We start from the raw sequence: 14966 nt of genomic DNA, 5'->3' as shown, positions 1-14966 counted from the left end.
AGTTGTTCCTTCCTTACTCAGAGCCTGACTAATTTATTCACACTTCCTACTTAAGTGGAAGTATTGAAATACTTAGATTATTTCTTAAAACATTGGCTCTTGTATCTGTGACTGCATTAATTTCCACCTCATGATCACAGACAGGTAAAGATGTGGTCTTACAGAGTCAAATAACACTTATCATTGTTTTGTAATCTGTCTTTTGTGTGTGTGTGTGTGTGTGTGTGTGTGTGTGTGTCTGTGTGTTTGTTTTTTAATATACCAGTCTTCTGAATTTGAATGCCTTATTTCACACAACTGTAAGCTTGCATTTGGTATAGGGTAATGAAACTTTGCAACTATTTGCTAGAGCTAGTCCTCCTTAATCTACTTGATTTATGAGAGAATTCTGTTTGATCCTGTTTGCAGACTCAGACATCAAATCTTTTTCCTTCTCTTGTCTTTGCTTGCTTCTAGTTTCCATTTGGAATGAAATGGAATGGAATGAAGTGCCCTTTTGAAGAGAAGATGCTTAGGCTGCTTTATATACCCTTCCTAATTTTGGTGATCTCACGGAGATCCGTATGTGCTGCTCCTGCTCTATTTGCAGTGTTTTCAGTACTCACTCCTGCCACTCAGTTGTATATTGCTCTTCATCTGTAAGTACTTTGCCAGGTATTGGTCTTGCTTTGTGATTTAACTGTACTGCTGAAATTCACAGTTCTAGCAAGAAGAGAGCACATTAAAAGCCATTGTAAAATATTCAGTATCATATGAAATTGAGAAGGTGGCATACAATAATCTGAAGCCCAGATGGTCTCTGGCAGTAAGAAGTAGGAGAGCTGTCATGCTGAGAAAGACCCAGAAGTCAGCAAATGAGCTGAGATAATGATGTAGCACACGAAAAAGAAAGGCAACATGATCCTGAGTAACACATGCATAAGTGTCCCACTTGAAAGAGTGAACTCTGTAGTCTTATCTGTGCTACCACAGAGATAGTATAGCTGCTGGAGTGGGAGCAGTGACAGATAGTAAGTGTAAAATAAGAAGGCAATAGCTCTAGCAGCATGCTGAACCATCTCCCTAAGGAGGCATTAGCAACTGGGGTTAACAAATGTAACTGGATGACACTTTGATGAGCCCACTGTGTGTGGATGGGAAGGGGAGCAGAGCCCTGGTCTCGATGTGTGTGAAATAATAATCATGTAAAATGTGAAATTATATGTGGTCATATTATAGGTGAGTTTTATTATCCAACACAGAAACATGTTTGTGGAACCTGGGTTCTGGCCTCGAGTGCCCTGACTTCTAGTAGGAGTCCATGTAGACTTTGGACCCTAACAGGTTTGCTAACTGTAGCTCTTGAACTGCACTGGCTGCTTGACCGGTTAATGTTTATAATACACGTTGCAGTGGTGGAAGCAAGGTCGTACTATCAAGTATCTCAGCTGATACCATGTGGCACAGAGTCACTGTCCTCTGAATATTTGCCGTGGTGCTACTGCAAATACAATTCACCAGATTCCATCCTAATAGCTTGTTTTAGAGCCAGTGTCACACTTCACACCCTATTCTGGACACTCTCCAACAAGTTAATGTCTTCTATTGAGGAAGGTGAGTAAAACTGATGAGAGTATCCTTAACTGAAGAGCCATAAAATTCTAATAGAGCAGTAATGTTCCCAGTAAGCCTAAAGGGAATCTGATCAATAGTTATGAGGTTGGAGCTCAATTTATGGCCCTAATTCATCAAGCATAGATGTTCTCCATTTTTGTACAGGATGCTTTTGCGATTTCTGCTGAGCAGAGCAGTATAAAGTCTGCATAAGCCTTTTCTCAACAGTTCCTCTGGCTTTGTCATTTAAGAAGAGGTGACTCCATGGTGGCGGTGATCAGAGTCCTATGATCTATTTGAAGTCAATTTTTCAGTCTATAGAACAGACTGTGCCAACTGGGAAGACTGCATTTATTCTCAAAGACTCAGGCTTGGAGTGGTTTCACAAAGGATAAAAAAGAAAGTTATTTCAGATTTCATTAAAGTTTCACCCTGGATTTATTCATATGCCTGCAAACCACTCTGCAATCGGGAATGGTTCAATAGCATTTTCTGCAAAAATCCTTCTGCTGTAAGTGCCAGCCTCTTGGAGCAGAATTTGCAGAGCAGACTGAGGCTGGGCTACCTCTATTTTTATGACACCTCTGTGGTATAAGGATGTTTTCTCAGCTGGTCCTTACAATTGTGATCACTTTACACTTCCAAAATTGTATACAAAGATGGAGGCATACAGTGAAATTTCATCCAAAGTCTTCATTGCTTTTATGTAAAAAGTCAGATCTGTTCAAAGTCTGAAGTATATGCAAGTTTGATCTAGCTGCCTCCCACCCATGGCAAAAACAGTAGAAAGAAGGATTTAAAACAGAGTGGCAAAGCCTTAGTTAAAGCCATCTTGGCAAACTATATCTACTTATATTCAGTAGTTTCTCCATATGTTATCTGAATTAAATTTTAAGTATCTGAAACGATAAGAGTGTGTTATAAGTACAGAGTAAGGCCCAAACTGGAGAGGGCATTCTATTACTACAATGAAAAATGTTTTGTGAAAGTCATACAGATGTAATTTAAGAATGCTTTTAGAATTGCCATGTCTTACACCATGTGCAGATGCCTCAGCTAACAGTCTAGACCTGCACATGATCTTGATTGTACAGATTCATTCCTCCTTTGGCTGCCTGTCAGTGATGCTTAATGATGTTAAGTACTCTCTGACATAACCTCTGACTTCAAAGAATGCCTTTAAGTATTTGCACTGGCTAGGGTAAAAAAAAAATAAAATAGTTTGACATTTTTAGAGACCTGAAAGAAAGGCACAACGATAGCTTTCCTAACAGCCTGCAGGGTCTTTGGGAAGCTGAGACTGCTGCTTCTTTCTCAGACCTTCTGCAGCAGCATTTGTCTGTAATGTCAGTGGCTGCAATGGACAGAGGCAGGAGTGTAGAGAAACCCTCGCCGTTACTTGAACCAACAGCGACACCCAGGGCTTCCTGAGCACAGCTTGGTCCCTTTTTCAATCCCTCTGCCCCAAGCAAGCTTTACAAGGTTTAGCCCTTTTCTGTTCATGGATGCCTACACTGATTGAGACAGAAATAATATTTCACTGTAGTAGTTGTATTAATAGAATATTGAAAGTAAATTAGATCAGTCACAAATGCTTCTATACTCAAACAGCTGCATTCACATGAAGTGGATTGTACCTTCTTATTTCTGTGAAATAGTTAAGATGGTAGTTTTTGTTTGCAGCTCAGGTCAAGACAGCCAGTTTGTAAACCCATCTGTTCCTGCATCTTCACTACAGCCCATACTGGAATTATTTTGGTGAGGCTGAGGAAGTTTAGCTGCACAGTGCTGAGCTGCAGTTGTTGTTAAACCACAACAATGATGGATCAGACTTTTATTAAAATGACCCTGAACGTCTCCCTGAAAACGCATAACTTAAGAAAAGAAAGGTAAAAAGAAGAAAGAGCATACCAGACATTTATGACTCTAGAAAACTATTTCAATAGAATCAGAAAAAAAAAATCTTAATTGATCAGGATACAGGACATACCAAGAACAACCCACAAGACACACAAGTTATCCATATATTCCATCCACTGAATGTGAAAGCTTCCCGGGAGCCACTCATGGCTATGGAGGTAGTTTCTTGTTTGGTTTTCAGGCTTGCTTCAGATGTGAAGGGGATACCTGCTTCTCTCTGCAGGGTGGGAGGCAGCTGAGAAAATGACCAATTGGAACAGCAGCAAATGAAGCATCCCAGTAACTGTGGTTTCGCCACCATGCAGAGGAAGTGAAAAGGGGAAAGAAATGAATGAAGTTCAGAGGCTGTATGTTGCAGTTGAGAATCTGAGCCTAGCTGAGTAGAAAACAAACGAAATCTATATAGCACCATTTTAAAACATAAAGTTGTAAGGCACTCCCACAAGGTACAGTGGTCTCTTTTTGAAAGTAATAAAAAGTAAAAATGGGCATCCTCCTGTCACTGAAACAGACCTGGAAGTATGTAACACTCTGAAAATCAATAGTAAGTTGTTTGAAGCTGAGCATCCAAAATGTGAGGCATTTGTGATTCATTTAATTCTTCTGAAAATAAGTGCCACTGTCCATAAAATAATTGCACTTTCTTGGCTCTCAAGTTGTTTCCAAGTTTAGTAGGATTTAAAACGAAACTCTCTACCTGCTTTTTTAGGGAAGGATAAAGCAGATCTGTTTTGTCCTCCCATAGCACAGCTAAAATAGAAAGTATTGAGAAAGCTAGCGACCCATCAACTGTCAGTGTGAGACTGTCGCTATAGTTTGCAGCTCCATATCACTGACATTCCTTTGCACTCTTTTTTCCTTCAGAATTTGGGAAGAAAGGTTATCTAAAAACCAGTCTATATCTTGATAATCTTCAGGCCAACGCAGATATCGACTTCTTTGTAAAAAAATTCGAATTGGCTTGTGCTTCATCAGTTGATATTGAGAAAGTGATCCAACTACTACCATAATGAGAACCTCTTTCAAATCACTGAAGTATCTGCTCTGGGCAAAATTAAAGGCTTCTACACACCACCCATCTTTGAGAAAATGCCTGGTAACAACACAGATGGTTTTCCTGCTCTTCCATATAGCATCACGAATATTGTTGATATGTTCTTCCCCAGGCAAGAAATCTCGTTCCTCAAAGCACAAGGTAAATCTGTTTTTATCAAAATATTGTGAATCCAAGTGCTTCAGCAAAGAATTCTGGACCCATTCGAAATCATTTTTGCTGTAGCACAAATACGCGTCATACATGTATTCACTTGTATCTGCTGCTGGTGGATGGCTTCCTATCAAAGTTTTGGTGATGGTCTTATACCAGACAAAACAAATCCCCCGACAGCGAGTAAAAATAATGGCTGACATCAGAAACATCAGAAGGGTGACAGAAATGAAAATGAATACTGAGAACCTGAGTGTCTGCTGGAGTTCATCTTCATCACAATCATCATATGTCAGAAGTGACACTGGTACCCCTGCTAATGCAGGTGGATACACACAGTACCTGTCAGACTCTGAGCCAGCTAGGGTTACATTGGTTTCATTTAGCCACACTAGAAGGCTTTTTAAAGCACAATCACAGACATACTTGTTATGTGTTATATCCAGAATACTCAAAGTCATAAAGACTTCAGGCTTAGGGGAAAAAAGCTGGTTTCCAGACAAGTTTAGGTTTATTAGGCTTCGTGGAAAAACCCCAAGAGAGAGGTGAGACAATAGGTTGGAGGCTAGATTAAGTATTTTTAGAGATGTTAGACCACTAAAAATCTCCTGTGGAAGAGCACTAAGGTAGTTGTTGTTCAGGAATAGAATCTGAAGTTTAGACAGTGTCCTGAACACATCCAAACATAAACCTCTCTCCCACACAAGCTGTAACATGTTTTCTCCTAGATCCATATAAATCAACTGGCTATTTTCTATAGCATTAACATGTTTTTCACAGTAAGAGATACGATTCTGTTTTAAGGAAAGATACTGCATATCTGGAACTTGGAAAAGAACATACAGGTCACCCAGATTTGCAAGCCAATTTCTCTCTAATTCAATATGTGTTGCTGCTATTGCTGCGTGAGCTACAGATATCAGCTTATTGTCACCTAAAAAGGCAGTAGTCAGATGTGGAAAGGAAGGGAGTTTTTTTAAGGCATTGTCTCGGAGATCAATTATTTTCAGACTTACTAAGTTACTGAAAGATTTTTGACCAATCATCCCAATGTGATTTTGCTGTAAATCAATATAGATTATACTGTGTAGCCCCTCAAAAGTATAATCGTACAACTCACCTAAAAGGTTACTTGAGAGATTGAGAATTTTTAGGTTTTCCAACCCAGAAAATGCTTGTTTTTGGATTTGATTTACCTTGTTTCTGAAAAGGTTTAGAAATTCCAGATTACCAAGGCTTTTAAAGATTAAAGAATTGAGAGAGAAAATGAATCCATTGGAAATATCAAGCAAACGAAGATCACTTCTTGCTAGTCCTGTAAATGTATCCTTATCTGGATTTTTTAAGTTATTAAAGCCAAATCCTGAGCCCATTGTATGAAGGCGAAATGATAAATAGTTGATTTGAGTCCCCTTAATAGCTGTACAGAAATATTGGACTGTCTCTGTGCTCCAGCCATTCTCACTAACGTCCAGTGAGTTAAATGTAATATTTCTGAAAGGATTTGGGCATTTGGCCCAGACCATTTTATCTGTCTTATACAGAGTGTTAGAACTGAGGCTGAAAAATGAAAAGTGTTTTCCTTGGAAGCTGGTAAGATTACTTTCACACAGGTTGGATATCTTGTTGAATTTCAGGTTCACAGCTTTCAAGATGGTTAGATTATAAAATAAGGGGTGTGGATGAAGTTTTGTGATTTGGTTTCCTGAAAGATCCAATTCTTCTAATGAGCTCAAATCTTGAAAGTAACGCTCCTCCAGGATGGAATCTCCAAGGTTGTTCTGAAACAGACGGAGTATGGTCAAGCGTTGCAAACCCGCAAAAGAATCAAGATCCAGCAGAAGAATGTTATTGAACCCCAGGTCCAAGACACGAAGGTTTGGCAGGTTCTTGAAAGCTTCTTTTCCTATGTAAAGGGGAAAGACACGTTGTGTTCCAATTTCCAACAAGAACAAATCCTCCAGCAGTGGAAATGAAGTTGCAGTCACTTGTCTGATATAGTTGTAAGTTAGAAAAAGCTTTGCAGTGTCCTTTGGCACAGGTGGAACACTTGTGAGGTTGCAGGAATTATACATGGACACTTGGTCTTCTGAATAGCATCTTCTAGATGCACATATATCTCCAGCTAGTGATATACCAAAGACAATTATTAGCTGTTGATGTAACATTGTGAATCTGCATAAAAGAAATTAAAATATTAAGATTAATTCTGCTATTGACAGCCTGTGCAATAAGTTGTATAACAGCTTTTTAACAGTTGTAGAATGAACGACTACTGTCATGCTAAAAATGACATTAGGATAAATCCCAGATCGCTTTCTTTGAAGTCTGTGAGGTATCACCTGATTGTCTGATTGCTCAAAATATGGGTCCCGAAGACACATGAGTTCCCAAGACATGAAAAGTAACCCTACTGCTATACATCTTAAGATGTAACTGCTGCAAGATATAAAAAACTACATTTGCTGAACTGTAAATTGCTAAGCTATACAATAAGGTACATAGCATAATTTATGTATCTCATTGATTAATCCATTAATTTATTCCTACTCTGGATTTTCCATGCGTTATGCCATCTGTATGCCTGTCTCTCTCTCTCTCTCTCTCTCTCTCTCAGGCAAAAACCTCTCCAAAACAAGGCAAGTCTTTTTTACTGAGCATGGTGTAGAGTAGAGTGAATTATTAGCACCAAAGTAGTTGTTTCTGTACTGTAGGTAGAAAAAACAACACCACAGTTAATTAAGATTGCAGCCATCTGTCTCTCCTTTTTAAACAACATTCCTTGAAATGATTTACTGACTGACAACTCAGTGTAAGTTTTTTGGTGACCTCCAGCACAGTCTGCTTAAAATTGCAAAGTGTAAATCCTGGTGGAACCAAACCCTCTGATGGCCACCAAACAGCTACAAGGTATGCCTGTTTCAGAAAGGAAAAAGAGTTGGGCTTTAAGCTGGTAATTAAAAAGAGGTAAATCCCATTAATTTTTATGATTTAGGCACACTGCTCCTTAAACGCGCAAGAACAGAATTCTATGCAGAATTTAGATCTTGAACTAAAATTTTTTATGCTTATTGCTATTGTGTAAGGGGCACAGACTCTGAGGAAATGAAGAAGTATGTCAATAGAAAACAATCTGATACTCACATTTCAAACACCAAACGAAAGTCCAAGACATTTTTAACAGACTGCTAAATAAGAATTACTAATAGATTATTACAATACAATCAAGTCTCATTAACTCTGACACAGTCCCATAGAACCTAACTCTTAACAGAGTATCAAAACTCTGTTAAGAGATTTTAACTGCATCTTTGAGGAATTATCCCTAGTACTAGAAAATAATTGTCTTTTCTACTGCCCCATTTTTTATTTTATTTTTTTTTTACCTAGCAGGCACTGTTGAAAGGCTACACTCTAAGTAGCAAACTATATAATATTGTAAGTCTTCTTAATTACTACAAAAGAGATAGGGGGACTGAGACTGTGACCTTTGTAACATATATGAGCCAGAAAGGAGCTAGCTGTCCCATGGAGAGTCACAAAGAAATTGTCGTTCCCCTTTCCATGCCCCCAACAAAAAATACATTGCAGTACACACAGGTAAATTATGTGTTAGGTATCCCGTTTTTGCTGATGGCCAAGAACATTCACTTACTTGCTTTTAAGAAGAGTGATACAAAGGGGAAATTTCAGTTTCAGAAGTGGTTTTGAGTCGCAGTCATTAGCGTGCTTACTGTCCTCAGCTGCCTCCTCTGCTTCTGCCACATGGGCCCTGGGTCAGATATAAATCAACATAAGACAGTTTGCCTGATGCGTACTTAGGAGAACAATCAGCTGATTTCAGTGGTTCTGAATTGTCAGCCAGAGCTTTCAGAGAATGAAGCAGCAGAGGTGCTGGCTATCTGGACAGGCTCTAGAGAAATCACTCTGATAAAATTATCAAGATTTAGATTGTTAAAGATTTTTATCATAACTTATTGTAATGACCATGATAGCTTCCTGTAAAGAATTTTCCTAGGTGATGGCTCGTGCTAACTTTCACCAAAACATCCAGGCCATTTTCTGTAGGTCAGTGAATCCTAGATGAGTGGTGTGCAGTGGTACCAACTGCTTTTGATATGTGTCTGAGAATCTCACCTATAATTGCTTCAAGTCTGTAGAGGGAATGAACCTGAATCCTACTGCCAGCTGGGAAGGCATTCTTTCCCTTCAGCTTCATATCTATAGGTCTTGCAATCTGGAAAGCAGGATGTAAGATCTCGCTTGCTGTTATCCTGATGTCTTTCTATGAAAGACTGCTAGCTGTCACAGGCACTACAAAAGCTCCCAAGGGAAAGAGAAGAAAAATATAGGTTCAAACAATGTCAGCGTGTATTTCATGCCTGTAAAACTAATGCATAGAGGCCAGTCTTCTTCTTTCCCTTCCATACCCAGAAGAGACAAAGACCATCTAATTGTCCGTTTTGATTTTTCATCCATGATGAGATGTCTTTGTATTAAAAAAATTAGTGATTTAACAGAAAATTAATCTGTGCACTGATTTCACCATCACTCTACAGTTTTGCTTGTGAATGTCTACAAAATACACTTAATCCAAGTTCTGTATATACGTATCCAGAGCCAGGCCAACTGAATAGAGACTGTTTTATATTTCTTTAACCAGAACTGCAGAGTTTGCAACAGATTCTGTGAATAAGTTTCTAGACAGAGTGGAGCCATACCTCTGCTTTCTGACAAATTCTAAGATTTGATTTAATTCTCTAGTTTCAAATCCAATCATCAAGAGATAATCATATCATTTCAAATGTTACATTTCTGATTTTTAGATATAATACATTCTTTCTAACTTCTGTCCCTCTTCTGTGTTCACCAGAGCTGTGGTACAATCAACTGAGGGTCGTGCCCAGATGGAACTTCTAAATTCCACTTGAATTATTTATAGCCTTAGTAGGACTTTTTTCTGACACACACTGCTTCTCTCTCCACAGCATCCAACATTACTGACAAAAATTGCAGGACATCAGCCTCCAAACCTTGGAAAATGACACATCTAAGTGGAAGGAGACACTGAAAGAACCGTGAAACAGTTTACTGCAGCTTTCCAGTATTGCAGAACAAAGGAAATACTGATTGAATGCAACATTATGCCAAAGAAGCACGTATGGATAAAATGAAGAAAACAGGAACGTCAGGTGCTAATTCTGTACTCGATACTCAGCTCTGAAGTTGAAGCTAAACTAGCTTTTTTAATTCAACAAACCAAAATTAAGCAACCATTCTTGTAATTCCAGGAGTTTATCATCTTCCAGAAGAGCCCTTAAGTTCTTGGATTGTTGTCTGCTCAGTAGCCAAGCTTCAGTAGGAGAAATATAACATACTGTTACCTGACATACATACTTGCTTATAGCCTTGTGGTTAAAGCGGTGTCTTTAGTAGATACAGCCTGAAGCTTCTCAGACTGAGGAAGGCTAAGAACCCAGATACTCTGCTTCCTTAATGGTCTAACTGGGTCATGATATCATGATATCTCCTTTCTATGCTCAATTTGAAATAAAATGTCCATGAAAGGTGTGCTCTGCTCTTGATTCAGGGCTGCAGTTCTGTCAGAGATGTTCCATGCAGGTTCCCCAGAGGATGCAACTTATGTGCAGGGCTGTTCTGTGCAATGGTTTGCACATACTGGGAGCAGCAGAAGAACATGGTGGGGCTGTGTAGGTTGATGGCTGAAGGAAGGGCATATGGATCAGATTTTGAAGACTTGGTTGTCCAAATTCTATCGGTATTCACCTGAATAGATTAATGTGTTTTTCTCATTCATCAATTCTTGGGTCCCTTACTACCACACAAATGAAGGAGCCTTCCTTTCCTGTTATCTCTGTATATCCTCAGCCACATCCTGATTCTGTAGAGAACAGCGAGTCATTTTTACTTCTTGGAGAAAGTGCAGATCAAGGAAAGTACCCTCATCTAAAACGTTACATGTTTTTCTTCACTCATGGTATCACTTATGGACATCTACCTAAGGGACTGGTTATACACACTGACTGAAGGGCTGCCTGTATTTGATATTTGGTAAAATTTCTTAGGAAAAAAAAAACCAAAGACCTTCAAAAAGCACCCTCTTTCTTTTAATCTAACAGTAAGCCAGCTGACAAGGAGTTTGTTTATAATATTTATCTAGGCCACAGCAGAGATCTTAAAAGATACATCACAAACAGTAAGGCCAGCCACATAAAGGGCAGTGAGAATATGCTATTGTGAGAATATGTATCATTGCTGTTATCCTAATAGATCAAATCTACTTACTGAAAGAAAAATAAGGCTCCACGCTTTTTCCCTAGCTCTAAGCCATCATAATATATGCATTTGAGCTTGTAAAAAGTTGTGCAATGTAAACAAACTGTTAGTGTGGGGTCCCTCTAGCCAATTACAATCTAAATTAAAAAAGAAAAAAAAAAAATCAAATGATTAACGAGTGTGCCCTTCCAACCCCCTGAGCCTCTCCCTTAAGCTGCTAGATGCTTAATCCAAATACAACATTTTCCAACTTGAAATCAGAAAGTATGCTATAAGGCAGGTGAGTGGTGAGGCAGTTCCTTTCACAGATGGGAGACCTAAAGCAATAAGGCATTATGTGACCTGACAGAGCACAAGTGTCATAAAAAACAGCCACTGATTTGGGTAATGAGAAACTACGTATTGGATGTCATTATCTAGTTCCTGTTCATCACTTAGATTCATTTTTATATGCCCTAAGATCATATGACGAGATGCAGACATGCACACTTCAAAGACCACGATTCCTCTATTCTTCTGTTATTACAGCTCTTGTAAAACAATGTGGTCTCCAGAAGGACAGGAAAATAAATCTGAGTGTTGCTTGGGAGGGAGACACTCAAAACAGATCCAGGCACAGAGAAAGTGCTGTAGCCCCAGAGTCCAGCCCCTGATGCTGCCTTGAGCATCTCCCTCCTGAACAGCACCAGCCTGCTTTTCTGTGCTGGGCTGGTGACCCCACTTGGTTCATCTGCCATCCCCAGGCAGCCCTGGCTGCTCTCTCTGATAGGGTTTGATGAAGGCTGAGAGAGACTCAACTAGGCTTCATAAGGGAACCATCAAGGTTTCTAGTAGTCTTCCAAGCCATGAGGAAAGGAACTTCTCAAGGCTTCCTTAAGGGCAGAGAAGATTTTTTCCAACTCACTGCTATGATTGTTTCCCAGTGGGAGCACCTACTCAAAGCCGCATAAACCATCCACATGCTGGTGTTCTTGCTGAATCTGTGTTGGTTTCTTTTTCTTTGAAAATTAATATGCAATACCTACCTGGTTTAGACTAGAAGATGCTCTAGGAAAGACAAGTAGCTATTGTTTTGGACTGTGTTTTTCACAAAGTGAGTTTAGCCCAGGGACAAAAGGGCCCTTTTTTTGTGCTTTCACAGTAATTAGAAGCAGCCAGGTTTAACACTCTCACCTGAGAAAGATCAAAGAGATCATAAGAGGTAAATATCAAGAATGACAGCTAGGTTGGAGGTTGCATTTTTTAACTTAGGAGAGGCCAGCGCTCAGAGATTTGTCAGAAAATCCTGAGGAAGAAGTGGAGAAAGGCATTCAGAGCACAACTCTTAGGGCCGGAGGCAGAATTTGGTACAGCCTTGCCTACAAAACCAATCTTTTAATAAGGCTAAGCTGCACTGTGATGCCAGTTAACTGGTGGTCAGGCAGAAAGCAGCAGTAAGGGTTGGTAGCTGAAGTCAGCAAATATTACTCAATGGCTGGAATGGAAGTAACATGGTGGTCACTCCATCACTCCTGCAACTCAGTCTAAGCAGAGTATTTAGTAAGGAATTATTAAAAGATCATATGGACAGGTGCCGATAACAGACAACAAAGAAATATTTGCTTTTGCAAATATGTTTTCTGCACAAATATTTTTTAGAAACTATTGAAACATAATAAGCTGCAAATGTAGGAGAGAGACAACTTAATTGAAGTTGGAAACCTGCTCTGCTCTTTTCTTCAGACATTTAAATGGTAATTTCTGAATTTCTTTGCAATAGGATTAGAGTAAATTTAAGTTAGTTCTAACCTGCCACTGGAGGTGCAAAAATGTGAGAACTGTATTTATAAGTATAGGTGAAAGAAGCCTGTAAGCCTGTGCTGTAAAAGCCATTGTTCACAGGAGATGTAACAAGTGAAGAAGGTAGAAAAGCAGCTGGCCTGCCTGAAAGTCACTGCATGAAGTGACTGCTGAGCTCCTGTACAACGCAGTGCCAAACCCTCCTATGTCAACAAATACCCACTAACTGCTGAAGCACTGATTACTTTGGACTCATTGAGTTTCTAGAAGTTGTTGCACAATAACAGCGCTTCAGGAAGAAACTGAAAGCTTGTCACCAATTAGGAGGAAGACGATGTCTCATCTGCCCTCAGGCATAAAGCCAAGCTGGATGAACTCTCCCATGACCCGGGAGATGGTGGTTGCTCCTTGCAGTAAGTCACAGAATTAAAGGTGTACCTTAACAACAGATCACTGCACAAAACAAAGCAGCACCTACTGCTGCATTTGGACATATTCTGAGCTAGAAGTACACTTACATCAAAACAGTTGTGTGGTATAGCCAGATTTAGATGCAGACTGCTCGGCCTTAGCAGACCCAAGGCATTGCCAGGAGTACACAAAGCAAAGTGTTGCATGCTCAGACAGCTGAGCATGACAAAAAAGGGGCAGAGAACTTCTCTGATAAGCAGGCAGGTGGAGTGGGGCCTCGTCAACTCCTGCCTCGGATGCCTATGTACCTCTTAAGAATTTCACACCTTGACTATACCAGTGCCTCACCACTCTTTCTGAGAAGTATTTCCTCGTATGCAACCTGAAGCTCCCCTGGTAGCTTTGTCAGCCTCGGGGGGAGGGGAAGAGGGGAGTTGCTGGATAACATACTGCTTTAAAAACAGGTAAAGTGCAACCCAGGTGACAAAATCTCCCGCAGGGTGGATACCAACTAATGGCTCAGAGGGGAAAGGCTGAGGTGGGAAGGAGCAGCTCGGCGCCTGGACAACCACAGGCTGCAAAGGACCTCCGGAAGGCCATCAGCGGGTCAGGCGCGTGGCATCCGCATCTGCTCCGACCTGCCCGGCTGCCGGGGAGGCAGAAGGTGAAGGAACACAGTGCACCCAGCGCCAGCCCTCCTCCCGCACCGCTGAAGAACGAAGCCCACCATCACGCCAGGAGAAGCAGAGCGTAGGGGTAAGCGCTCAGCTCGCTGCCCGCAGCACGGGGACACACGGGTAATTCTTGGATGCGTGGCCACGGGACGCCCGGCCCTCGCTTTGCCCCGTCCCTCCCGCTGCTCTGCCCGCCCCGCACCCCGTGCCTCACGCCGCCCGCACTCACCTTCCCCGGCCCCGGGCCGGAAAGCGGCCGCGCCTCCCGGGAACGCCCGGCACCGGCTCCCCTTCTCTCCTCCCCCACACACGCGGCGGAGGGCTGCGCGGGGTTTCGCTGGCCGCAGCTGGAAGGTGTGCGCGGGGCGGGACGGGTCGCTACGGGCACGCGGCAGCAGTTAGCAAATGCCTGCAGGGGGCGGCCTTCTCGCTGCGGCGCGGCCCGGGCTGTGGTGGAACACCTGTGGAACGCAGGCACGGCAGCAGCTATATGGATGCAGGCTGACTTGCTGCCATCAGCCGCCGTGTGGGGATCTGCACAACGAGCAATATCATCTGTATTTGGTGATCCTATCGACTCACCTCGGTGTGAACAATGTAGGAACGGTGTTTGCTGCTTGGTGCTCGAGTTTTCATGTTGACAGGCACGTCTATGGAGCAAGCTTCGGGGGGACCTGATAGCAGCCTTTCAGTACCTGAAGGGACCCCCGGGAAAGCTGGGGAGGGACTTTTATAAGGGTGCATAGTGACAGGACGTTCTTTAGGAAGAAATTCTTTATTGTGAGGGTGCTGAGACACAGGCACAGGTTGCCCTGAGGCTGTGGATGCCCCTCCCTGGAGGCATCTAAGGCCAGGCTGGATGGGGCTGCGAGCAACCTGGTCTAGAGGGAGGTGTCCCTGCCTACAGCAGGGGGTTGGAACTACATGGTCTTGAAGGTCCCTTCCAACACAAACTGTTCTGTGATCTCTGTCACTTCTCACCCTGACCAGGGTCACACTGCCCTTTCAGTAAAAAATTTCTTCCTAACATCTAACTTAAATCTTCCCTCTATTAGTTTAAAGCCATTCCCTCTATTCTCTCGTTG

At 41.5% G+C, this 14966-nt stretch overlaps 1 protein-coding gene across 2 annotated transcripts; it reads right to left on the bottom strand.

Annotated features, from left to right (window-relative positions):
• Nucleotides 1-1930: 1930 nt before the first annotated feature.
• On the bottom strand, nt 1931-14286 carry TLR5 (toll like receptor 5). 2 transcript variants are annotated; one of them, XM_085219170.1, is made up of 3 exons: nt 14111-14256; nt 8376-8492; nt 1931-6895 (listed from the first exon to the last, which is right to left on the bottom strand). In XM_085219170.1, the coding sequence occupies exon 3, from the start codon at nt 6886-6888 to the stop codon at nt 4306-4308; it is 2583 nt and encodes an 860-aa protein (XP_085075296.1). In that variant the 5' UTR covers nt 6889-6895; nt 8376-8492; nt 14111-14256; the 3' UTR covers nt 1931-4305. The 2 variants fall into 2 exon arrangements, with proteins under 2 accessions (XP_085075296.1, XP_085075294.1); XM_085219168.1 differs by lacking the exon at nt 8376-8492 and having other exon boundaries at nt 14111-14286.
• Between the last annotated feature and the right edge of the window lie 680 nt (nt 14287-14966).

The sequence above is a fragment of the Meleagris gallopavo genome, chromosome 2 (genome assembly GCF_905368555.1).
Source record: "Meleagris gallopavo chromosome 2, MGAL_WU_HG_1.1, whole genome shotgun sequence".
NCBI classification, from domain to species: domain Eukaryota; kingdom Metazoa; phylum Chordata; class Aves; order Galliformes; family Phasianidae; genus Meleagris; species Meleagris gallopavo.
This window is presented reverse-complemented; position numbering and strand designations above follow the sequence as displayed.

What these genes read in the sequence shown, in the direction of transcription:
- TLR5 (XM_085219168.1), bottom strand. Translation starts at nt 6,888, where the DNA reads ATGTTACATCAACAGCTAATAATTGTCTTTGGTATATCACTAGCTGGA.